The sequence below is a fragment of the Octopus sinensis genome, linkage group LG18 (assembly GCF_006345805.1).
Source record: "Octopus sinensis linkage group LG18, ASM634580v1, whole genome shotgun sequence".
In the NCBI taxonomy this organism is placed as follows: domain Eukaryota; kingdom Metazoa; phylum Mollusca; class Cephalopoda; order Octopoda; family Octopodidae; genus Octopus; species Octopus sinensis.
Genome location: NC_043014.1, coordinates 33,937,076 through 33,963,332, shown reverse-complemented (window position 1 = coordinate 33,963,332; position 26,257 = coordinate 33,937,076). Strand labels below are relative to the sequence as shown.

At 38.5% G+C, this 26,257-nt stretch overlaps 1 protein-coding gene and 1 long non-coding RNA gene across 7 annotated transcripts in view; one reads left to right on the top strand and one right to left on the bottom strand.

The window, feature by feature from the left end:
• The window catches only part of LOC115221445, an 81,692-nt gene that overhangs the window by 12,237 nt on the left and 43,198 nt on the right, over positions 1-26,257 (top strand). For all 6 annotated transcript variants that reach the window (XM_036510858.1, XM_029791628.2, XM_036510857.1 and 3 more), the window contains 7 exons: positions 888-1,016; positions 1,550-1,739; positions 6,695-6,759; positions 10,718-10,797; positions 17,730-17,884; positions 18,275-18,318; positions 21,386-21,504. In XM_036510858.1, coding sequence (XP_036366751.1) covers positions 940-1,016; positions 1,550-1,739; positions 6,695-6,759; positions 10,718-10,797; positions 17,730-17,884; positions 18,275-18,318; positions 21,386-21,504 — 730 coding nt within the window. In that variant the 5' untranslated portion in view covers positions 888-939. The remainder of the gene's footprint in view (positions 1-887; positions 1,017-1,549; positions 1,740-6,694; positions 6,760-10,717; positions 10,798-17,729; positions 17,885-18,274; positions 18,319-21,385; positions 21,505-26,257) is intronic.
• On the bottom strand, positions 14,287-17,604 carry LOC118766972. The gene is made up of 3 exons (XR_005002891.1): positions 17,531-17,604; positions 14,889-15,148; positions 14,287-14,389 (listed from the first exon to the last, which is right to left on the bottom strand). It is a non-coding gene; the product is annotated as an uncharacterized LOC118766972 (long non-coding RNA).

Below are 26,257 nucleotides of genomic sequence, written 5' to 3'. Positions count from 1 at the left end.
TGTTTCCAAATAAGGTAATATTTCCCCATGGTGAGAAACAGAAGAGTTGGGAATGAAGAACACTGCTTGCATGATGGAGACATTCATTTACAATTATCAAATGATATCAAGGCAAAAAGACAGTGATACACAAACACACATGTGCGCATGCACACACACACACAGACAATGGGCATTTTTCAGTTTCTGTTTACCAAATCTACTCTCAAGGCTATGGCCAGCCCATATCTAGAACAGAACACACCTGCCTAAGATGCCATGCCATGGAATTGAACTTACCATCAAACTCCTTCATTTACCAAAAACTAAATATTGTATCTATCTATCTAGGTCGTCCCCTAGGGCTTTTGGTTGTGCCTACTATAGGAGTCACAGGGTGCTGCTCCATGTGGTCCCACAGTTTCTTATTTCTTTATTACCCACAAGGGGCTAAACATAGAGGGGACAAAGAAAGACAGACAAAGGGATTAAGTCGATCACATCGACCCCAGTGTGTAACTGGTACTTAATTTATCGACCCTGAAAGGATGAAAGGCAAAGTCGACCTCGGCGGAATTTGAACTAAGAACGTAAAGCCCGTTCCATTGATTGGATCAGCTGGAACACTCATTGTCATAATTGACAGAGTGCCAGTTAGTTAGCTATGTCCTGTTTCCCTTTTGTCAGAATGATAGTGTTTTAACAATATCACTTATTGATGCTTTGTTGAAATTGATTTATCTGTTTTATTCAAGGACATTTTCATCTGGTGTTAGAAACTTTTGTATCAAACTGGTTTTGAACCAGCTCCTCCTACATACCGATTGCTTTGTACGCGCTTGTGGTTATCTCTACTTTGGTTTGACTCTACTTTGTATGTGTGATCCTGTTGGTAATTTTCTTTACAGACATTTGAGAACATGCTCCAGATGATCTAATCAAACCGGACATTTAAGCAGGATGTTTGATGAAGAAAAAGATGAAGAATCTGCTCTTGATGATGAAGATACCGTTTTGCGTGGTTCTGTTTTGTCAAGGTAACTTCTTGGTCTTAATTTGTCTTAGTCTCTGTTCTAACAGTCTTATTATCTTATTTTCTGGTTTAACACTCTCTTACCATTTGGTCTAATGATGTAATTCTCTTTAGTCTTAATGTATCTTACTCTCAGGTCTAACTCTATTTTACTTCATGGTCTTACTGTGTCATCTTATAGTGAAAAGCTATTGGGTCTTATGCTATCTCATTTACCACTTTCCACTTTCACCCCTGTCCTCCTCCTCCTCCTCCCCTCCTCCTCACTTCCTCCTCCTTACTTCCTCCCCCTCACTTCCTCCCTCTTCTACTCCTCCTCACTTCCTCCCCCTTCTACTCCTCCTCACTTCCTACCCCCTTCTACTCCTCACTTCCTCCTCCTCGTCCGCATCCTCCCCCTCCCACGCCTCATCATCATCATCATTATCATCATCAAATAGTAGTATAAGGAACCAAAATTTGTTTCAGCAGTTTTGTTTTTTCTTAGCAGTTTATATACCTGTATGTGAGTTTGTGCCTTTTTATTTTCCCCCCCAGATATATTTCTCGGTTCCGCTATGGTGAACCACAGAGCAGAACACAACGCGTCAGTCACACATCCAGAGGGAAGGAATTTTGGTGGCTAGATTCTGACAGTGAGGTTGCATCTCCAAGGCAGGCTGACAGTTCTTCAGATGACAACATAGGTCAGATTGTTGGTTTGGCTCAAGAATCTTCTGTTCCTCAGGTATTAAATTTAGTTTCTTTTTTCTTATTTTTGCATCTATAAGTGCAGGTGTCGCTGTGTGGCTAAGAAGTTTGCTTCCTGACCACATGGTTTCAAGTTCAGTCTCGCTGTATGACATTTTGGGCAAGTGTCTTCTATTATAGCCCTGGGCTGACCAAACCCTTGCATGTAAACTTGGTAAATAGAAACCGAAAGAAGCTCATCATATATATATATATATAGGCCGTTCATCAGCCCTGTCTGGCACCTGTGCTGGTGGCACGTAAAAAGCACCCACTACACTCATGGAGTGGTTGGCGTTAGGAAGGGCATCCAGCCGTAGAAACATTGCTATATCAGACTGGGCCTGGTGCAGCCTTCTGGCTTCCCAGACCCCAGTTGAACCGTCCAACCCATGCTAGCATGGAAAGCGGACGCTAAATGATGATGATGATGTTGATATATATGTATTCCTTTTATATGAAATTTCATCTGTCTTTTGAACCAAAACCTTGAAGAGACTTGTATATATGGATATGTATTGTCTATAAATCAGACTGGCGTGCTAGTGGAACGCTAAGAACACCATCCAAACATGATCACTGCCAGGGCCGCTGACTGGCTCCCATGCCGATGGCACGTAAAAAGCACCATTTGAGCGTGATTGTTACCAGTGTCACCTTACTGGCACTTGTGCTGGTGGCACGTGAAAGACAACATTTAAGTGAAGTCATTGCCAGTGCTGCTGGAGTGGCTCCTGTGCAGGTGGCACATAAAAAAACATCTTTTGAGCGTGGCTATTGCCAGTACCGTCTGACTGGCCCTCATGCCAGTGGCATGTAAAAGCACCCACTATACTCTTGGAAGGGCATCCATGTCTGGGCATAGGGAAAATATTACCTTGCTTGGAAACAGGTGAGTGTTGGTGACTGGAAGGACATCCAGCTATATACAACCTCTGCCTCAGTAAACTCTGTCTGGACCATGCAAGTATGGAAGAGTGTACATTAAAACCATGATGATGATGATTACCTTATTCCTGCTGGTGTCAGAGGTGGGCAGAATTGAAGATGAAAGTACTCTTTTACTTGTTTCAGTCGTGTGACTGTGGCCATGCTGGAGCACCGCCTTTAGTCGAGCAAATCGACCCCAGGACTTATTCTTTGTAAGCCTAGTACTTATTCTATCGGCCTCTTTCGCTGAACTGCAAAGTTACGGGGACGTAAACACATCACCATCGGTTGTCAAGCGATTTTGTGGGGACAAACACAGACAAAAACACACACACACACACACACACATATATACATATATACGGTGGGCTTCTTTCAGTTTCCGTCTACCAAATCCACTCACAAGACTTTGGTTGGCCCGAGGCTATAGTGGAAAACACTTGCCCAAGGAGCCATGCAGTGGGACTGAACCTGGAACTATGTGGTTGGTAAGCAAGCTACTTACCACATAGCCACTCCTACGCCTTTTGATTGTAAGTGTAGTGTTGTCTTCAATTCTGCTAATTCTCTGTTTGATAGAATGAAAAAAGCTGAGTCATGTCACTGTTTGGTGCAACCACTTTTGTGCATGAACGATTTGTCTTCTTTTCTGGCATATTATGTTGGAGACTATGTATAGGCATGGCTGAGTGGTTAAGAAGTTCATTTCCCAACCACACGATTTCAGGTACAATCCCACAGAGATTGAACATGAAATCATGTGTGTGTTTGTGACTGTGTGTGTGTGAGAGAGAAAGAAGTGTGTTTGTGTGAGAAGTGTGTTGAGAGAGAAGTTTGTACTTTTCTCAACTTCACACATGCATTCACTTGCTGGTTGCACTTAATAGCTTAGCTGATGGTGTCATCTGCTTGCAGGCAGCTGTCAAAGCATATCTGGGCTTCTTGACATGTCTTGACATATTTTACAATCTTTGTAAACAAAAAGCTTCTTCATAAAGATGCCATGTGTCTCTAGTTCTCCACTCAAACTCATCTCTCTTGTCACAGATGAGACAATCCTCTAGTAATGGTGAGCAACAAATGGAGACAACACAGACAAGAAAGAAGTCTTTAATCTTACAGCAGACAAAACAGCCTTTCTAGTATTGGTACTTGCTTGGAAACAGTTGGGTGGGGTTGGCAACAGGAAGGGTATCCAGCCATAGAAAACTCTGCTCCAGTGTACTCTTATCTGATTCATGCAAGCATGGAAAAGTAGATATTAAAATAATGATGATGATGATGTGTATCATTGTTGTCCTCATCCTCGTTCCATGTTGTTTTTTTCCATGCTGGCAATGGGTTGACTAGGTTATTATGGTCATCATCATCATCATCGTTTAACATCCGTTTTCTGTGCTAGCATGGGTTGGACGGTTCGACCGGGGTCTGGGAAGCCAGGAGGCTGCACCAGGCTCCAGTCTGATCTGGCAGTGTTTCTACAGCTGGATACCCTTTCTAACGTCAGCCACTCTGTGAGTGTAGTGGGTGCTCTTTATGTGCCACCGGCATAGGTGCCAGGGAAGGCTGGCAGCGGCCACGATCAGTTGGTGCTTTTTACGTGCCACCAGCACAGAAGCCAGTCAAGGCTGCGCTGGCATCGGCTATGTTTGGATGGTGCTTTTTAAGTGCCACCAGCACAGGTATCACAACTACAATTTCCATTTGGTATTTATTTAGATGTTGATGTACTTGACTCAATAGGTCTCCTAGGGAATGCATCTTGTTTATACATTCCCTTTCTGGCACATCTTTCTATTGCCAACTGAAATACTAAGTATACTGGGCGCAGTTTATTGCAGCACCAAAACCAGGGAGATTATCATATTCTGAGCAAGGCTAAAAGCCTTTTCTACACTAGTTTGTTCATTTGTCAGTACACAGTTTACAGAGTGTACTGGGTGCAGTTTATTATGGTACCAATACTAGAAAGGCTGTTTAATCTGCTGTAAGATTAAAGACTTCTTTCTTGCCTGTGTTGTCTCCATTTGTTGCTCACCATTAATAGCGGGTTGTCTCATCTGTGACAAGAGAGAGTGAAGAAAGAGAACTAGAGCAAGAGGGTAATAGAGAGGAGAGTAGGCAGAGGCAAACCAGAGTGAGAGAAGTGAGAGGGTGGTGGAGGAAGAAAGAGTAAAAATATTGCAGAATATGGTTGGTATTTGTAACAAAATTGACAAGCATGCATACTTATTAAAAAAGGAAAAAAAAAATGTCAACACATTGTTTTTATGGAATTTGTTTTGTATAAACATATCATTTTGAACACATGCATACCGTAAATCTTTGAGTATAATTCGCATTTTTTCCCCAAAATTTAAAGGTCAAAATTTAAAAGCGTACTATATAGGAGGTTAAAAATGAAAAATATTTTCTAAGCAATGTCCGAGTCTCTATTTGCAATGTTTATTCAGACGCATTTTGTGATGTTAGGTGCAAAAATACCTTAAGCTAATGAAGAATCATCAATAACTTGCAGTAAGCAACATTTATTAAAATAAAAGTATTCAGAACACAGAATAACATGTAACAAAAACAATTTGCAAACATATTTACATTCCCATATAACAGTTAAGAACATTACCATTATTGTATTACGCATGCGCGGAAGTGTTTGTTCAACTAGGTGCTGCTGGCTTAATTACGCACAACTCAAGTTAGAGAAGGGGTGCGTATTATACACAAGGTTTAGGTTTTTCAGAGGTATAACCTCCTAAAAATCCCCTGTGTATTATACTCAAGGGCGGACTATACTCGAAGATTTACGGTACAGAAAGACATGCAGACATACACACTCACACATGCATGTGCACACACGTACGTATGATGAGTGGTTGATGCATGCATACCAATACTGCAGTCTTCTTTCTGTTTACATACACACACACAATCATAAATATATAGCATGCATTCAGATGTGTGCATTTTGTATGTTTGTATATACACAGTAATGCCTCTATATGCAAGTCTCGTAAACCTTGTAAATCAGAGCAACAATTTCCCATAGTCAGAAATTATAATTTGTTCCCAGAAAAATATTTTACCTATAAAATTCATAATACTCATAAATAAATGCCAATAAAACAACAGTAGAATGTAAAGAATATTTTATGTAAAGTAAAAAGAATGTCAAGATGATTTATAATGAAAAATATTATTATTATAATCGTTTTCTGAATCACTTTCACTCGCACTAGACTTGCCACACACCATCACCTGTAGTTGCGATCGCTGATTCACAAGCACTCGTAGACAGACTTGTAGACTTCTTTTAAAAAACAAGTTTAGAATTATTGAAAAGGTTGCAAGACACAACAAAAATTTTAGGAAAATAAAAATAAGAAATAAGTGGTAATTTTACCGGTGAGTGCGTTAAATTATAAGTTCACAAAAAAAGAAAATGACCCTCCCCAGACACAACAGAATATGCTTCAACACACAGACTCATATAAAGAATCTTGCAAACCAAATCCCAAAATGAAATAAGTCTAGAATTGCTTGCTTTGAAGAAGCTTTTTTTCACTCTCTATAAATTTCTCAGTAACACACACAAGCATTTCTTATGGTTGTAGAAACTTTTGCACTCCGTTCAAAATTTGGATCTTGTGTTTGAAAAATAAAACTTGTAAATCTGAGGTCTCATAAAGCGGGTCCTTGTAAAGTGAGGTATTACTGTATATGCATGCACGCATGCACGCACGCACGCACGCATGCACACACACACACACACACACAATATCACAAAAATATAGTACACATGCATGTGTTTGTATGTGTACATGCACACACAATCACAAACATATAGTATGCATAAAAATGTGTATGTGTGTGTATGTACATGCACACACACACACACATATACACAGTATCACAAGAATATTGTACAGATACGTGTCTTTGTATGTATACACACACACACACACACACATGCAGATAGACCTACACATGTATATATTTTTATACAGATACAATTTTTATTTGCAGTACCAGAAACAGCAGAAGCGGGACAGGTTGACTCAAAAGACTCTGCTAAATCAGTCTACGAAAAGGTTTATATTGTTATGTTTTCTATCCATTTTACTTTCTGAAAGCATTCCTTGATTTTAAACTGTTTGTTTCTTAAGCAAATCTTTGAAAGATTTAAATATTCAAATTGGAGAATTGCATCATCTATAAAGCTGAAATGCGAAAAAGTTGTTTGATTTCTTGGTTATTTGTCTCATTTTCGGATAGGAACGGTTTAAGGAGCAGTAGATAGGGTCGAATTGGCGCCAAAATTTACACGGGAGGGAGGGTGTAAAATGGGGTGGGCAATGGTGTAAGGAGGGTTGCAAGTCGCTCAGGGCTACCGTTTGGTTGCCATGGTGAGGAATATGGGAAAAGGAGAAAAGAAAGAGTGGGAGAAGAGAAAGAAGAAAAAGAAGATAAAGACGAAGAAAAAATAAGAATAAGAAAAAGAAGAGGGCAATAAAAAGAACCAAGCAAAGAAGACAAACAAAAGAAAGGGAAAAGGAGACAACACGCACAAAACAACACCACCACCAAAACTCGAGCGAAGCATGGGTCAAAATAGCTAGTCTTTTTATATTGATGAGTATGCAGTGATATGTATACATGTAACTGAAAATCTTCCCCTTCTATCAGCTTTCCTAAGTAAGTAAGTGAAACTATAGAAATTTTTGTGTAGGCTTGGCTGTGTGGTTAAGACGCTTGCTTTGCAGCTACATGGTTTTGGCTTCAGTCCCACTGTTTGGCACCTTGGGCAAATGTCTACTGTGGCTCTGGATTGCCAGCCAATGCCTTGAGAGTGAATTTCGTAGATTGGAAACTATGTGGAAGCCAGTCATGTGTATATGTACACACACACACACACACACACACATATACATACATACATATATATATATATCATCATCATCATCATCATCATTTAGCGTCCGCTTTCCATGCTAGCATGGGTTGGACGGGTCAACTGGGGTCTGTGAAGCTGGAAGGCTTCGTCAGGCTCAGTCAGATCTGGCAGTATTTCTACGGCTGGATGCCCTTCCTAACGCCAACCACTCCGCGAGTGTAGTGGGTGTTTTTTACGTGCCACCTGCACAGGTGCCAGACAGAGCTGGCGAATGGCCACGAACGGATGGTGCTTTTATGTGTCACCGGCACGGGGCCAGGCGATGCTGGCAACGGACACAAACGGATGGTGCTTTTATGTGCCACCGACACGGGGCCAGACAGAGCTGGCAAACGGCCACGAACGGACGGTGCTTTTACGTGTCACCGGCACGGGGGCCAGCCGAGGCTGACAACGAACACGAACGGATGGTGCTTTTACGTGCCACCGACACGGGGCCAGACAGAGCTGGCAAACGGCCACGAATGGACGGTGCTTTTACGTGTCACCGGCACGGGGGCCAGCTGAGGCTGGCAACGGACGCGAACGGATGGTGCTTTTACGTGCCACCGACACGGTTGCCAGACAGAGCTGACAAACGGCCTCGAACGGACGGTGCTTTTACGTGTTACCGTATATATATATATATGCATGTGTGTTTGTGACTGTGTTTGTCCTACTCTCCACTGCTTGGGAGCCAGTGTTGTTTTGCTTACATTCTTGTAGTTTAACAGTTTGGCAGAAGAGAACAATAGCATAAGTATCAGACTTAAAAAATAAGTACTGGGATCAATCTGTTCACTTAAAACACTCGAAGGCAGTACTCCAGCATGGCCACAGTCCAATGGCAGAAACAAGTAAAAGATAATTTCAAGAACAAAACAGATCTTCTTCAGTATGCTGAAATCCAAGATTGAACCAGGAACCTTTAGATCTCAGTCTTGTACTCTCTCAACTAAGCTAATTCGGGTTTTAGCAAATGGCTTCATAATTTGTTGAAGTATACTTACTGTCATCAAAATGAAGATATTTTACTAAAGTATACCAAAGCAAAATAGGTTAAATAATAGCTAAAGGAGAACCTCGTTCCAAATAGAAAAGAAATTCAAAATATTCATAATAAATTTGTTTTGCTTTTATACAATTTTCCACTGTTCTTTTCCACATTCTAGATTTGTCTAAAATCTATATAGTTATGTAAATAATGCAGCTATTCCTAATACCAAACATTCCTTCAGACAACATTTGGTAAGCACATGCTGTAAATTGGGTTATTGCTTAACCTGCTGGAAAAAAAAAAAATCAAGCATGGCCAGAAGTGCAGCTGTGGATCTTTGGTTGAGATGCTTGCTTTCCAACTGTGTGGTCTCAGGTTCAATTCCATTGTGCAGTAATTTGGACAATTGTCTTCTGCTTTAGTGTTGGGCTGACCAGAGCCTTGTTAGATGATTTGGTAGATGTTCCCTGCTCCCTCCATCTACCACTCCCCTTTTGCAATCTTATAAGCTCACCCTCCCCAATCCCCAGTCCACTCCCTCCCTCCCTCCCACCCACCTTCCCATCCCATCTTCTCTCTCTCTCCACCTGAGGCAGCTATGTTACCCCTCTAATGCAAGACACTTTTTTTCTGTCTGTCAATACTACTTCTCTCCCCTTCCATCGAGGGATCTTGTTTTGTAAATTACTTGGTGACCTCACTCACCGTTGCTGGTGCCACGTAAAAAAGCACCCAGTACACTCAGTAAAGTGGCTGGCATTAAGAAGGGCATCCAACGATAGAGACCATATCTAAAGCAGACAGCAGGGAGTGGTGTAGTCTTCTGGCTTGCCAGTTCCAGTGGAACCCTCCAGTTTATGCTAGCATAGAAAGAGGATATCAAATGCTGCTGCTGCTGCTGATGATGATGATTTGTGTGTGTGTGTGTATCAATCATCATCATCATTTAACATCTCTTGGACGGTTTGACCAGTGCTGACAAGCTGATGGGCTGCACAGACTCCTGTCTGATTTGGCATGGTTTCTATAGCTGGATGCACTTCCTAACACCAACCACTCTGAGAGTGTAATGGGTGCTTTTATGTGCCACTGGCATGACACCAGTATCTGCCACGGTTATGATTTCACTTGGCTTGATGGGGCTTCTACTCAAGCATGGCATATTGCCAAAGGTCTTGGTCATTTGTCATTGCCTCTGTGAGGCCCATCACTTGAAAGGTGCTAGTTAGGTGACACTGGCGCAAGTGCTAGTTACCCAACTCCAGCATCAGCCACATTGCCTCCATAAGGCCCAGTGCTCAAAGGGTGCTTTTTATGTGCCATTGGCATGGGTACCAGCTACATGACACTGGCATCGGCCACAACTATCATTTCACTTGGCTTGACGGGTCTTCTCAAGCACAGCATATCGCTAGGTCTCGGTCACTAGTTGTTGCCTCCTTGAGGCAAACACTTGAAGATCATGCTTCACCACATCTTATGTCTTCCTGGGCCTAACTTTTTCACAGGTTCCCTCTGCCGCCGCCACCGTTGTTGTTGTTGTTGTTCAGGTAACTGCTTGGAATCGAACTCGGAATCTTGGGGTTAGTAGCCCTCGCTCTTAAACACTACGCCATATGCGGTAGGGTTTAATATAATTGACTAGCCCCTTTTCCCAAACTTTCAAACCTTGTACCTATAGTAGAATGGGGTATTTGATTAGTTAATTGATTAAATGTTAACAAATTGATTAATAATGATGAAAGAAGTGAAATTAAACTATTGCATGTGTTTAGTGTTGTCATAATTAGTAGAACTTGGCACAGTCCTCTGGCTCGCTGGATCCTGTCAGACCATTCAATCCATGCTAGCGTGGAAAGTGAACATTAAATGATGATGATGATGACGATGATGATGATGGTAACAGTGACTCTCTTAAGCTACAACAAAATCTGTTTCAACATTTGAGTTCACATAAGAATCTTGCAAACCAATTATGAAAGCGAGATATATATTATTTTCCATTCACAATATGTAATACAAGATTGCATGAATATTTTTCATGAAATGATCAACATCCTCAGATTTCACTAACGATTGACCAGTTATTTATTTATTTATTTATTGTACATGCTTTCAGACTTTATGCCAAACCACCAAAGTATATTTCAAGAAACAACTCCGCTCTTGTTAGAAGCTACTCTGGAAGGGACTCACCAGGTTAGTTGAATGGCTGTGTCAATGGTTAGCAGAAAATATGTTTGTGCACGTAGTTCTGTATATTTATATCTATCTGTCTATCCATTTTTCTTTCTGTGTCCATTTTTGTGTCCATTTTCTGTGCCTATTTTTTTGTCCGTGTCTTCATGTTAACATGGGTTAGATGAACCTGTAAGTGAGGCATTGTTTTACAGGTGTACATCTTTCTTCCTATTAGCTCTATCACATTTTTCAAGTAAGGTATCTCTTATTCTACAGGCCTTTAGAAGGTGCAGTGCCAGTGAACAATTTGTTAGCAGTTGTCACTGCTTGTAATTTGGTGAATTTAGCAGAAGCACAAATGTGGAAACACATAAACACATACAAACATGTGTGTACATATGCACGCACACCTACATACATACACATTTTTCAGTATCTGGCTTTGGTTGGCCCAGGGCTGGTGTAGACAACATGCACAAAATGCTGTACAGTTAATCTGAACTTGGAACTACATGGCTGGGAAGCAAACTTTTTAACCACACAGCCATACTGAGCTTGTGTATGTGTGTGTGTATATATATATATATATTATATATATATATATATATATATATTATATAATATATATATATTATATATATATAAAGCACCATCCGAACCTGGCCGATACCAGCGTCGCCTCGACTGGCTTCTGTGCTGGTGGCACATAAAAAGCACCATCCGAACGTGGCTGATGCCAGCGCCGCCTTGACTGGCTTCCGTGCCGGTGGCAAGTTAAAAGCACCAACCAGTCGTGGCCGATGCCAGACTCCCCTGGCACCTGTGCCGGTGGCACATAAAAAGCACCCACTACACTCGCAGAGTGGTTGGTGTTAGGAAGGGCATCCAGCTGTAGAAACACTGCCAGATCAGAGTGGAGCCTGGTGCAGCCCCTGGCTTCCCAGACCCTGGTCGAACCGTCCAACCCATGCTAGCGTGGGAAACGGACGTTAAACGATGATGATGATGATGATGATGATATATATACACAATTGCAGCATGGAAGGTGTTTATAAAAAAAAACACAGAATTTTATCAGTGAGCAGGTCTCAGTCTCAAAGCGACTAAAATATTTTGACAAATTAAATTTAAATGTTGAAGTGAATCTAACGGTTTTTGTGTGTTTTTTAAATGGCTTATAAACACCTTCCACGCTGCAATTGTTTTCGTTCCAGCACACGACCTCAGATCAGGTTACTTGCTATGCAAGTACATCTCCGTAATATATATAAATATATATATATATATATATATATATATATATATTAAGAACACTTTGATTTGCTTCCATGCAATTAAAGTTTTGTGGGTTTGTCAAACAAACCTAGCTGGAGAAGTTCAAGATGACTGCTGGAAATTGGGTTGCTATAGGTCAAGGCAGATCACATGGTGTTGTTGATATTGATCAGTATTGACCAGTAGCAGCCCAGCTGCATATATATATATATAACTTTCAGGGATGTTTGGCCTCATAACTGGCACAATCTGATTAGATTTTGGGATCAATCCAGTACTGGACAAGGATTCTAGATTATTTTTCTAGTTTTTTTTACTTAATTTTTGAGAGCAGTCAGGTTCATTCTCATTTGTGAGAGCAGTCGAGTTTATTTCATATATTCTCATTTTAAAAATCATTTCCGGCTAATCATTGAGAGGACGTTGGTGTTGTCTTGGCGGAGGTTTGTACTCTCTGAGTGCTCGTTATTATTGTATTTATATTATTCAAAGTAATATATTCAGAATTATCCAACAGAATATATCTCTAAATTCTTATCTTATAAGAACATTATTGGATTTATATATTAACTGTTGAATAACCTATTTTAAATACCTAACTGAGAGTGAACTTGTAAATGTTTTGGAGTAATCTCTTAGTATTTACTAATATAATATACTAATATAATATATATATAATATTATATATATATCTACTGGAACCTGGTGCAGCCTCCTGGCTTCCCAGAACCCGGTCGAACCGTCCAACCCATGCTAGCAGGGAAAACAGATGTTAAACAATGATGATGATGATGAATATATATAATATAATATAATATATATATGTATATAAGTGGAGGCGCGTGGCTCAGTGGTTAGGGTGTTAGCACCATGATCGTAAGATTGCGGTTTCAATTCCTGGACCAGGCGACGCGTTGTGTTCTTGAGCAAAACACTTCATTTTATGTTGCTCCAGTCCACTCAGCTGGCAAAAATGAGTAACGCTGCGATGGACTGGCGTCCCGTCCAGCTGGGAAACACATACACCATAGAAACCGGGAAACCGGACCCATGAGCCTGGCTAGGGTTTAAGAGGGTGCATTTCTTTTTATTATATATATATTCCGTAAATGGTCTTTTTTCATGCTGAACTCTACTTGGTGAAATTATTGATTACTTCTTAATTAATTAATTTTACCCTTTGTTATTATCTATCTATCTATCTATCTATCTATCTATCTATCTATATCTATATATATATATATACATATATATATATTTATCGCAGTCATAGCTATAGGTGCAGGCATGTCCATGTGATTAAAACTTTGCTTTCCAACTTCAGTATTTTGAGTTCAGTCCCACAGTAAGGCTTCTTAGGCTAATATCTCCGGAGAGAAGCCCATTATGTGTGTTTGCGTGTGTAACTTTTGCTTTGAGATCATGTAATAGATGTAAATGTGCATGGCATTGTGCAAGTGATGATGTTTGTTTCTAGTCTTTCATGGAAAATATGACTGACTACTAGGATATACGACCTTGCTTAGAAACAGGTGAAGGTTGGCAAAGTGTATCCATACAATTTTCAGCTGATTCCGTCTATCATATTCACTGATAAGGCATTGGTCTGCTTAGGGCTATAGTAAAAGACACTTACCCAATGTGTTGTGTAGTGGGATTGAACCATGAATCTCATGATTGTGAAGCAAATTTTTAACTACACAATTATGTCTCACGTTCACTCATGTCCTCACTCTCACCCTATACACAACCTATTTGAACTCTGTATGTGATGGTGTGAGCATGGTTGTGGGTGTTTCAAAGTGAAAAATGTTCTGAAATTTGCTCACAAACTGCATTGAAAATGTCCTTTTTAAAATCTGAAATCACAGGAAGTTTAAAATTGCTTTTAAATAAAGCATGCGGTGAGATTTGATGACAAAAATCATTGTAAAGGAGGAGGAGCTCCCACATCAATATTAGCACCACTTTTTCAATTAGATTTCACCACCTTGCAATAGGAATTCCTTATGACTTCTTACATCGCTGCTCCAGTAAAAGAGAAATAAAAAAAAGACCCATAGAACTTTCATGCTGTGCTGTGTTAAGCAATATGAGTCAACAAGTACAGTTTTGGTTCAGCTTCACACCAGGTGCACTATTAAATATCAATGAGAGAAACATTAGTTTGGAAGCATTTTTTTTTACTTATTTAAATTCATTTTTTATAAATTTTATAAATTAATTTTCATAGTCTGGCTATGTTCGAACTTCCTGTTTTAATGACTTGTGGTTGGAAGGGAGATTACCAGAAAAATGTAATCTATTGGTGTAACAAAGTTTCATCTGAACCATGCTATAAGGAATAAAAAAAAAATAGATTAAAAAAAAATCAGTAACAGCACCTCAGTGTGATTACAGTTGAGTGAATGAAACCAGTAAAAGAATAAGTGTGTTTGTGTGTGTGAGCTGCGTGGTTAAAAAGTTTCTCTCCCAACCATATCGTTTTGGTTTCAGTCTCACTGCATGGCCCCTTGGCATGTGCCTTCTACAACAGAGCTGGGCTGAACAAAGCCTTGGGAGAGGATTTATAGTCCAGTGCTTTGCAACCTTTTTGCTGGAGCGGAACCCCAAGGAAACATGCCACTGGATCGAGGAACCCCTGTGCAATAATTTAATTGTCTTATGCAAAAAACAGCATTTAATTAATGCAATGAAAATACTCATGTTCAGATTTATCTACAATAAAAACACAAACTGTAAAAAAAATTGTCACGTACATATGCAATTTTATTCTTGCCTCTACAGTTATTATTAAAACATGTATTAAAAAAACTTTAGTTTGAATAGATTACATTTATTCTCATCAAAAACTCAATGAGAAACTTGAGCCTGGTGTTTCTTGCAATACTTTTTAAGATTGGGTCGTGTTTTTGATAGACACACACGAAGTTCATCTTCCACAGACAGCAATTGTGCTTGATGATTGTCAGGGCTGAAAATCCAAATTCACACAAATAAGAGGTTGAAAACTGCACAAGAAGTCGCAGCGCTGGAAGGGAGATTACCAGAAAAATATAATCCATTGGTGTAACAAAGTTTCATCTGAACCATGCTATAAGGAATAAAAAAAATAGATTTAAAAAAAAAAACAGTAACAGCACCTCAGTGTGATCACAGTTGAGTGAATGAAACCAGTAAAAGAATAAGTGTGTTTGTGTGTGTGAGCTGTGTGGTTAAAAAGTTTCTCTCCCAACCATATCATTTCGATTTCAGTCTCATGGCATGGCCCCATTGGCATGTGTCTTCTACTACAGAGCTGGGCTGACCAAAGCCTTGTGAGAGGATTTATAGGCAGAAACCGAAGGTAACCTATCATACCCTCCACACACACGCATGCCACAGGCTTCTGTACAGTTTCTGTATACCAATTCCACTTGAAAGGCATTAGTTGGTGTGGGGTTATATTAAAAGACCCTTGACCACTTGTGTGTGTGTATATATATGTATATATAGTATGAATATATTACCCAGTTTAAGCTATGGACACATAAGAGGTGCAGCAATATCAAAAGAAGATTAGTTGGGAAGATAGCTTTCATGTGCGGCAGATGCACAGGGGCAATAAACACCACAGGTGCTCAGAAAACAGATTCGATCACACTCCAGGGGAAGAAACTAGAAGTAGTTGATAGCTTCTGCTACCTAGGTGACCAAGTTAGTAGTGGAGGTAGATGCTCAGAGAGTGTTACCATTAGAATAAGAATTGCTTGGGCAAAGTTTAGAATTTATTCTTCATCTCTGTATGTACTCTTGTAATAATATACACGCAGCCATATCAACACCTGGTACTGAATATATATTCCCACTACATAATTATATATCTTCATAAATGTATTTTACTTGAAAGGTTTTTATACAGTAACCACTGATGAAATTCATTAATTTTAATGATTTTATCCTCTAATTATATTATATATATATATATGCTGAGACCCCCTTTGGTCATGACTGACCATGGGATTGCACCTTGAAAGTTACCCTCTCAGGCACAAGTCCGGGTGAGGTTGTTATGGAAGATCAGCAGTCGCCCATGCATACCGGCCTCCCCTCTCCACACCACTGATTTTATCCTAGAGAAAGGCTAAGGGGCCGATACAGCTTGGCACCTGTGACGTTGCAACTCTACAGCTGAGTGAACTGGAGCAACGTGAAATAAAGTGTCTTGCTCAAGAACACAACACACAGCCCGGTCCGGGATTCAGACTCACAACCTCACGATCGTAAGCTCGACACTCTAACCACTGAGCCATGCACCTTCACACACACACACACACACACACACACATGTATATGTATATTATATATATATATATATATATATATATTATGTGTGTGTGTGCATATGTCTTTTATCTGTTATTTGTTTCAGTCATTTGACTGGGCATGCAGTCTGATTGAAGGGTTTTTAGCCAAACAAATCGACCCCAGGACTTATTTTTAAAACCTAGTATTTATTTCACTGGTCTCTTTTGTCAAACTGCTAAGTTATGGGGATGTAAACATACCAACACTGGTTGTCAGGCAGTAGTATTGGAACAAACAGAGACACAAAAGACACACACACACATCCATCATCATCATCATCATCATCACATGTCTGCTTTCTATGTTGGCATGGGTTGGATGGTTTGACTGAAAACTGCTAAGCCAGGAGTCTGCACCAGGTTCCAGTCTGATTTGGCAAGGTTTCTATGGCCAGATGCCCTACCTAATGTCAACCACCCCAAGAGTGTAGTGGGTGTCTTTTTACATGCCACTGGGATGGGTGCTAATGACCTGACACCAGCAGCGGCCATGACTACGGTCTCACTTGGTTTGAAAGATCTACACAACCATGGCATATCGCCAAAGGTCTTGGTTGCCTGTTACTACTGCCTGCACCTATACATATATATATATCATCATCATTGTCATTAAATGTCCATTGTCCATGCTGGCATGAGTTGGACAGTTTGACCAGAGCTGGCAAGCTGGAGAGCTGCACCCCAGCTTCAGTCTGATTTGGCAGGGTTTCTACGGCTGGATGCCAGTCATCTTCACCAGAGGGAACGACCTTATCACTTCTGCTGTGGGATACGGGTCTTCTTGGGTACAGTAAGGATCCAGACATTTTGGTCCTTTGTCATCTTGTCTGAAAGGTTCAATGTCCTGAGGTCGTTCTTAAGTACTTTATCCCATGATTTCCTGGGGCACCCCCCCCCTCCCATGTAAAAGCATCCATTACACTCTCGGAGTGGTTGGCATTAGGAAGGGCATCCAACTGTAGAAACTCTGCCAGATCAAGACTGGAGCCTGGTGCAGCCATCTGGTTTGCCAGCCCACAGTCAAACTGTCCAACCTATGCTAGTATGGAAAACAGACGTTAAACGACGATGATGATGATGATGATGATATATATTGTAGAGTACAATTATTAAATTTACTCTCTGCTTACGCATTTTGTACCACTATTTAGATTTTCACAAATTCCTGCATTTTGTCACTGAAGTGTACCATCGTCTCTGAAAAAAATAATGTTTCAGCAACACAAATAACCATGATAAAGATGGAATAGGGTGGTGTTTTATCAAGAACTTGTCAATAAAAAGTGTTTATAATATTAATGGTTTATTTCTTTGCTTGTTGCCATTCAGAGCAAGACCAGTTTCAGTTTGAACAATTGGAAACACCAGAAAGGCCATTCCATGAGCACAGCAACAGAGAGGATCTGCTTGCAGACTGGAGGAGGCAAAAACGGAACGGTCTTAAAGACAGCTCTGATGATAATCTGATTTCACCAACTGGAATGGTATGTTCTTATGATTTCTGTAACAAAACAAAGCAACCATAAAACAGTTTATAAAGTATGGGTGGACTCTATGTAGTTGCCCAACCTGCTGGAAATATCTTCCTAATCTTCCTCAAACAGCACTTAACAACCAGTTCAGCCTGATCGAGTGGATGTGTGATCAAAATTATTCCAGCAGTGAGCTTATTAGTAAATCTATAGTTAGATCATCCGATATATCTTTCATTTTTTTTTAAAGATGGTAGTATGTGATTTGAGGGAAATTTGGTTGCTATTCATGGTAGGTTGAACAGTCATGTAGAGGTTCCTTTTGGTTGTAATGTTGATATCCTCTTCCTTCTCCTCCTGTCATTGTTCTTCATTTAGAGCCTAATTCCTATTATTTTGCAGGCCCTTGACTATGAGAGGCCAGCATCTCCTACTCCTTCTGTTGAGTAAGTCTTAAAAAATTTATAAATTTATATATTTGTTTTTTTCTTGATTTCCTATTTCATTGGTCCACACTTTGGCTGCTATTGCTCAGCTTTCATCCATCTTACATCCACTGACATCATCATCATCATCTTCTTCATCACCCCTCACTCCCCCCTCCCCCATCATCATCATGTAACATCTCTTTCCATGCTGGCCTGGGTTGGATGATTTGAAAGAATTCGACAAGTTAGAGGATTGCATTCAGTCTGTTTCAGCATGGTTTCTAAAGCTGAATGCCCTTCCTAATGCCAACCATTTTATAGAGTGTACTTGGTACTTTTTTTTGTGTCACTGGCTTTAGTGAGCTCACCAAGTGCTCCACAAGTTGAAACAAAATCCCTTGATTGAGCAGGTGTAATATTCAGGTAAGTGGTTTATGCCTGATATTGAAAGACAAGAACATGATACAGGAATGGGAACAGGTGTCTTGCTGTAGGGGAGATACATGGCTATCCCAGCTGGAAAAGGAGAGAAGATTGTAGTGATGAGGTGTCAAGATATTCTCTCATGGTACAAGAGGGTGGATGTGCATAGTACAAGGCGGTGAGCTGGCAGAAACGTTAGCATGCCAGGCGACATGCTTAGTGGTATTTCGTCTGCTGTTATGTTCTGAGTTCCGATTCCACCAAGGTTGACTTTGCCTTTCATCCTTTCTGGGTCGATAAATTAAGGGTCGATGTAATCAACTTAATCTGTTTATCTGTCCTTGTTTGTCCCCTCTATGTTTAGCCCCTTGTGGGCAGTAAAGAAATAAGAAATAAGACGGTGAATGTGAGGGTGGTGGGGAATAAGAATAGGTGGTAAGAATAGAGACATAGGATCTAGCAAGTTCACAAGAGTGTGAGGTGAGGTAAGACGGTTCAAGGTAAGGATTTAGGGATATACGTGATGCAGTAAATGGCAAAAAAGGGAGAGAAGCATGGTCAGTGATGAATATCAGTTTGAGAGAGGAAGGGGAAGGAAATAGGGGTGGATCAGGGAGAAGGAGGCAATAAATAAAAGAACAAATAAAAAATGCCTATGAAAGGGTCAGTGTATCAAACTATAGGGTTTATCATTAGAATAGTTATATGTGGTAGTGGTTACCAGTAATATAGGATACTTCTATCATATATCGATCGGTTGGTGCTTTTTATGTGCCACCGGCACGGAAGCCAGTCAAGGTGGCGCTGGCATCGGCCACATTCGAATGGTGCTTTTTACATGCCACCGGTACAGGTATCACAACTACAATTTCTATTTGATTTTTGATGTTGATGTACTTGATTCAATAGGTCTCCTCAAGCACAGCGGATCACCCTATGATCCAAGGCAAACACAGCTGGCCGTCCTGTGAAAGGATTAACATATAGATGGCACAGTTTGTGGAGGTGCTTGGCTTAATGGTCAGAGGTATTGGCCTCAAAGTCATAAGATTGGGATATTGATTCCTGGACCGAGCAATGCATTGTGTTCTTGAGCGAAAACACTTCACTTCATGTTGCTCCAGTCCACTTAGCTGTAGAAACGAGTACTACTAGTGGAGGCGCATTGCTTAGTGGTTAGGGTGTTGGATTCATGACCATAAGATTGTAGTTTCAATCCTTGGACAGGCAATCCATTGTGTTCTTGAACAAACTCTTCATTTCATATCCACTCAGCAGTAGAAATAAGTTTAGTTTGGAGAAGGGTGGGCTCCACCAGGCTTTCTCACACTAGATACGCCGTATGGCTGTAGTGCCTCAACAACCCCCAAGGGGTTAAGAGACTTGTCAAACACAGTTTTTACTCATTTCAGTCATTTTGACTGCAGCCATGCTGGAGCACTGGCTCTTGGTCAAACAAATCAACCCTAGGACTTATTCTTTGTAAGCCTAGTACTTATTCTATCGGTCTCTTTTGCTGAACCGCTAAGCTATGGTAGGGGGACAAACACAGGCACAAATGCACAAATACGTACAAATAATATATATATATATATAATATATATATATATATATATATATATATATATATATATATCAATGATTAAGGGTAAAATCAATTAATTATTAAATAATTTCACCAAGTAGTGTTCAGTATGTAAAAGGACCATTCAAGGTGTATTCAAAATATTACATTATATAATTAGTGCTCAGTAAAATAATTTACTTTGCCACATACTGAAATTTTTAGAAATAGCAGCCAAAAAGTTTTTTTAGCCATTTCTACTACTTTAAGAAGAGTCTCCCAGATAGTGTTTACTCAAAAATATTTCACGTAGATATGGAGGGAAAACACTAAAATATCACATGTACAAAGATTATTTGAGAACGCTCACGTTTCTAGATTAGTCGAATTAAAACTCGACATTTCTTTTGTCAGCTCAACATTTCTTAATTTGGATTTGAAAGCACTAAAATACTGAACATACCTGTCCGACATGAATCACCTCAGACAAACATCTCCAAGCTGCCAGTGCCAGCAAATTCAAACAGTACGAGTGAAGATTCATGTTCTTCCTGCTTCCATCCACGTGAGTTATTGAGTAAACAGATTATAACGGTGAGAACCGCAGTAAAAGAACAGGGAGAAAGGAATTGTATTATCAATGATTAAGGGTAAAATCAATTAATTATTAATTAATTTCACCAAGTAGTGTTCAGTATGTAAAAGGACTATTCAAGGCGTATATATATATATATATATATATATATATAAGGCTTCTTTCAGTTTCCGTCTACCAAATCCACTCACAAGGCTTTGGTTGGCCTGAGGCTATAGTAGAATACACTTGCCCAAGGTGCCATGCAGTGGGACTAAGCCTGGAACCATTACAGGTTTGGATGTTTGATCCATAAGCTGTAGATTTTGTTTTGTGCCTGCATATTTTGTGGGATCTTCTTCTTCTTCTACCCCCTCCTCCACCTCCTTCTCCACATTCTCCTCCTCCTCTTCCTCATGATGATGATGATGATTTGTATATTTCGTATTTGTATCTCATGCCTCTATAATTTGTTTATTTTTTCCGTGTGTATATTTTGTGCTTGTGCCTGTGTATTTTTGCAGGCTAAGTCATGATTCCTCATGTGATCCTGTAATCAGCTCAGAAGGTATTGGAAGTTCCACAGCTGGAGGTTCAAGCACCGATGATGTCAGTGTCAAACCCAACTTTATCCAGTTCTTGAGTAAGTTATTTTCCTCCCCTCAGCATTCATAGCTAAGCACTAAGACAGCAGGTTGGCAGAATCGTTAGCCTGATGGGCAAAATACTTAGCAGTATACAAAATTTGTTTCAATAAATTCTGTCTGACCCATGCAAAGCATGTTAAGGAGCATGTTAAATGCTGATGATGATGGTTTGAGGTGTATTGATGAATTCACATAAATACTTGACTGTAATGGAATTAAAATAAAACATGGAATTACTGTGTAATTTGTGTGTGTGTGTGAGAGAGAGAATATGAGAGAGAGACTGATCAAGGTAACATGCCAACAAGGCCAGGTAGGACTTGATTGATCAAACAGGTGTTCTTTTTGTATAGGGGTCAGGTTTGGCTGAACTGAGTTATCCATTAAGTGCTAAAGAGTTAAGCTCCTTTTTTTAACTGTTACTACCTCCTGCTGTCTTTAAAAACTCACAAAAAAAATTTATGCAGTAAAAATAAAAAAAAAACAATGTTTTTAAATGAACTAAAAAGAAATAAAAGCAAGTATATATTAAATCAAAATAAAAAAAAATAAAACATAAAACAGTTATAAACTGACCTATATTACTTGTGCTTAACCCCGGCTGAATCAGCCACCCCCACAACGAACATGGTACCACACCAACTCCAGCAATGCATCGTGAGCACAATTTTAGCCCTAATAAATTTTAGCCCTAATAAACTTGTTATGAGGAATATATATACATAATTGGCAACCCTTAAAGATATTTGATTTCATGTGATATGTTAAACTCTTGTTCTTACTTTCTTTCTTTTTTTTTCTTTCTATGTCTATTTAATCCATGACCCCCACCCCACGCAACAACAACAGCAACAACAAGACCAGCTATACAATCAAAACCTCATGAGACCGACAGTTAATTAATTTCATGGTTATATAATGAGGAGATGAGATTTTTGGGAAAAAAAGGGGTATATGCACATACACAAACACACACACACACACGCATATATGTATTATGTGTATATAAATATATTTATATATATACATTATATAACATTTATATGCATTATATACATATATATACATTATGTGTGTATATATATACATTATATACACATACATTACATATATATAAATATATATATATTTATACACACATATACATTATATATTTGTGTATATATATATATATATATATATATATATATATATATATATATATATACACACACATACATTTTATATATATACATATACATACATATATATATATATATAATATATATTATAACATGCACTTGTGTATATGTGAGTGTAAGAGAGTTTCTCTGTGTGTGTGTGTGTGTGTGAGAGAGAGAGAAAGAGAGTGAGAGAGAATATGAGAGAGAGATTGATCAAGGTAACATGCCAACAAGGCCAGGTAGGACTTGATTGATCAAACAGGTGTTCTTTTTGTATAGGGGTCAGGTTTGGTTGAACTGAGTTATCCATTGAGTGCTAAAGTGTTAAGCTCCTTTTTTTAACTGTTACCAACCCCTGCTGTCTTTAAAAACTCACAATAAAATTTATACAGTAAAAATAAAAAAAAACAAGTTTTTTTAATGAACTTAAAGGAAATAAAAGCAAGTATATATTAAATCAAAATAAAGCAAAATAAAACAAAATAAAACACAAACAGTTATAAACTGACCTATATTACTTGCGCTTAACCCCGGCTGAATCAGCCACCCCCACAACGAACATGGTACCACACCAACTCCAGCAATGCATCATGAGCACAATTTTAGCCCTAATAAATTTTAGCCCTAATAAACTTGTTATGAGGAATATATATACATAATTGGCAACCCTTAAAGATATTTGATTTCATGTGATATGTTAAACTCTTGTTCTTACTTTCTTTCTTTTTTTTTCTTTCTATGTCTATTTAATCCATGACCCCCACCCCACACAACAACAACAGCAACAACAAGACCAGCTATACAATCAAAACCTCATGAGACCGACAGTTAATTAATTTCATGGTTATATAATGAGGAGATGAGATTTTTGGAAAAAAAGGGGTATATTTACATACACAAGCACAAACACACACACACACATATATATGTATTATGTGTATATAAATATATATATATATAATATATATATATATTATATAACATTTATATGCAATATATATATATATATATATATTGCATATAAATGTTATATAATGTATATATATATATTTATATGCACATAATACATATATGTGTGTGTGTGTGTTGTGTTTGTGTTTGTGTATGTGCATGATGATGATGATGATATATACATTATATAATATATATATATATATATATATATATATATACATTATATATACTCATACATTATATATATATATATATATATATATATATATATATATGCACACATATGCATTATATATATATAAATATATATATATATATATATTTATAAACACATATACATTATATATTTATGTATGTATGTATGTATATATATACACATACATTTTATATATATACATATATATATATATATATACATGTACATTATATATATATGTATATATATATATATATATATATATATATATATAACATGTACTTGTGTATATGTGAGTGTAAGAGAGTTTCTGTGTGTGTGTGTATGTGAGTGTGTGAGAAAGGGAATGTTGTATATATTTCTTGTTTTCCACTGATTTAAGGATGTAAATCATATAAAATATTTAATTCAACTATAATTAGGGATTTAGCTTTTATTTCCTCCTCCTCCTCCTTCTTGTTTTCTGTTTTCTTCATTGCCACCACCACCGTCATCATCATCATCATCGTCACCACCACCACCACCACCAACATAACTGCCACATCCAATCTCATCGTCCCTAATATTAATCATCATCATCGTTGTAAGCACTGTCATCATAGAAGACGGTAGAGAGGAGGAGAGGGTGTGGAGATTGAGCAATGTGGGCAGATTTTTTTTCCCCACCCCCGTGCAGGGTAACAGCAAGGGTGTTGGTGACGGAGAACTTTATCAGATGCTTTATGAAGTAACCAAAGGTGTGTTAGCTCCCTGTTGTGTTCAAATCCAGATTACTCTTTACCTTTCATTCATTCCTTCCCACCTCCCTAACAGGAGTTAGGAAAGGTCAACCAGTTAGTTGACTATATCCTTCCCCCCCCCAACTCACTTCTACTACATTCATTTTTTTTTCTTTTTGCTTATTCACTTTCTTTTTATGTATTTCTTGTCTTAATGATGTAATCATATAAAACATATAATTCAATTGTAATTAGGGATTAGGGCCTTATTATTATTATTATTATTATTATTATTATTATTATTATTATTATTATTAAGTGGTTGGATTAGCTGAATCATTAGAGTGCTGGACAAAATACCTAGCTGTATTTATTCTTTGCTTTTTTGCATCCTGAGTTCAAATCTTACCGAGGTCATCTTTCATTTACATGCTTCTGGTGTCTCAATAAAGTTATGCACTAGAGTTGGAGTAAGTGACTAACCCCTATGTCTAAAAGAAATTGCTGACTTAGTGCCTAAATTAGAAACAGTTATTATTATTATTATTATTATTGTGGAGGCACAATGGCCCAGTGGTTAGGGCAGCGGACTCGCGATCATATGATCGCAGTTTCGATTCCCAGACTGGAAATTGTGAGTGTTTATTGAGCGAAAACACCTAAAAGCTCCACAAGTTCTCTGGCAGGGGGTGGTGGTGAACCCTGCTGTACTCTTTCACCACAACTTTCTCTCACTCTTTCTTCTTGTTTCTGTTGTACCTGCAATACAAAGGGTCAGCCTTGTCACACTCTGTGTCACACTGAATCTCCTCAAGAACTATGTTAAGGGTACACATGTCAGTGGAGTAATCTTTGTTATTGGCTACATGGAATCACTGGATGTTGATGTTATCCTTTTCATAGTCTTTTCTATTGAAAGTACACTGATATGTGTATATGTTTTTCAATGAATTTTGAAGATAGTCAAGAATTTTTAAAAGGGAAGGCTGATTTAGTAAAATAACCAACTTTATTAGTATTAACATAGTTCTTGGAACATAGCTTTCTAACAGACAAATGTACAAGAACCATTGACCCTGAAGCTAGGAATCCAACACTCTACCACATTATGTCAGCAATAATAATAATATTAATCCTTTCTACTATAAACACAAGGTCTGAAATTCTTGGGGAGGGGACTAGTCAATTACATTGATCCCAGTGTTTCAATGGTACTTAAATTATCGAGGATGAAAGGCAAAGTTGACCTCGACGGAATTTGAACTCAGAACATAGCGACGGGCAAAATACCGCTAAGCATTCCATCCAGCATGCTAACGATTCTGCCAGCTTGCTGCCTTTAATAATAATAATAATAATAATAATAATAATAATAATAATAATAATAATAACAATAATAATAATAATAATAATAACAATAATAATAATAATGATAATAATAATAACAACAACAACAACAATAATAATAATGATAATAATAATAATAATAATAATAATAATAATAATAATACCTATTTCTTTACTACCCACAAGGGGCTAAACATAGAGGGGACAAAGAAAGACAGACAAAGGGATTAAGTCGATTACATCAACCCCAGTGCGTAACTGGTACTTAATTTATCGACCCCGAAAGGATGAAAGGCAAAGTCGACCTCGGCGGAATTTGAACTCAGAACATAACGGCAGACGAAATACAGCTATGCTTTTCGCCCGGCGT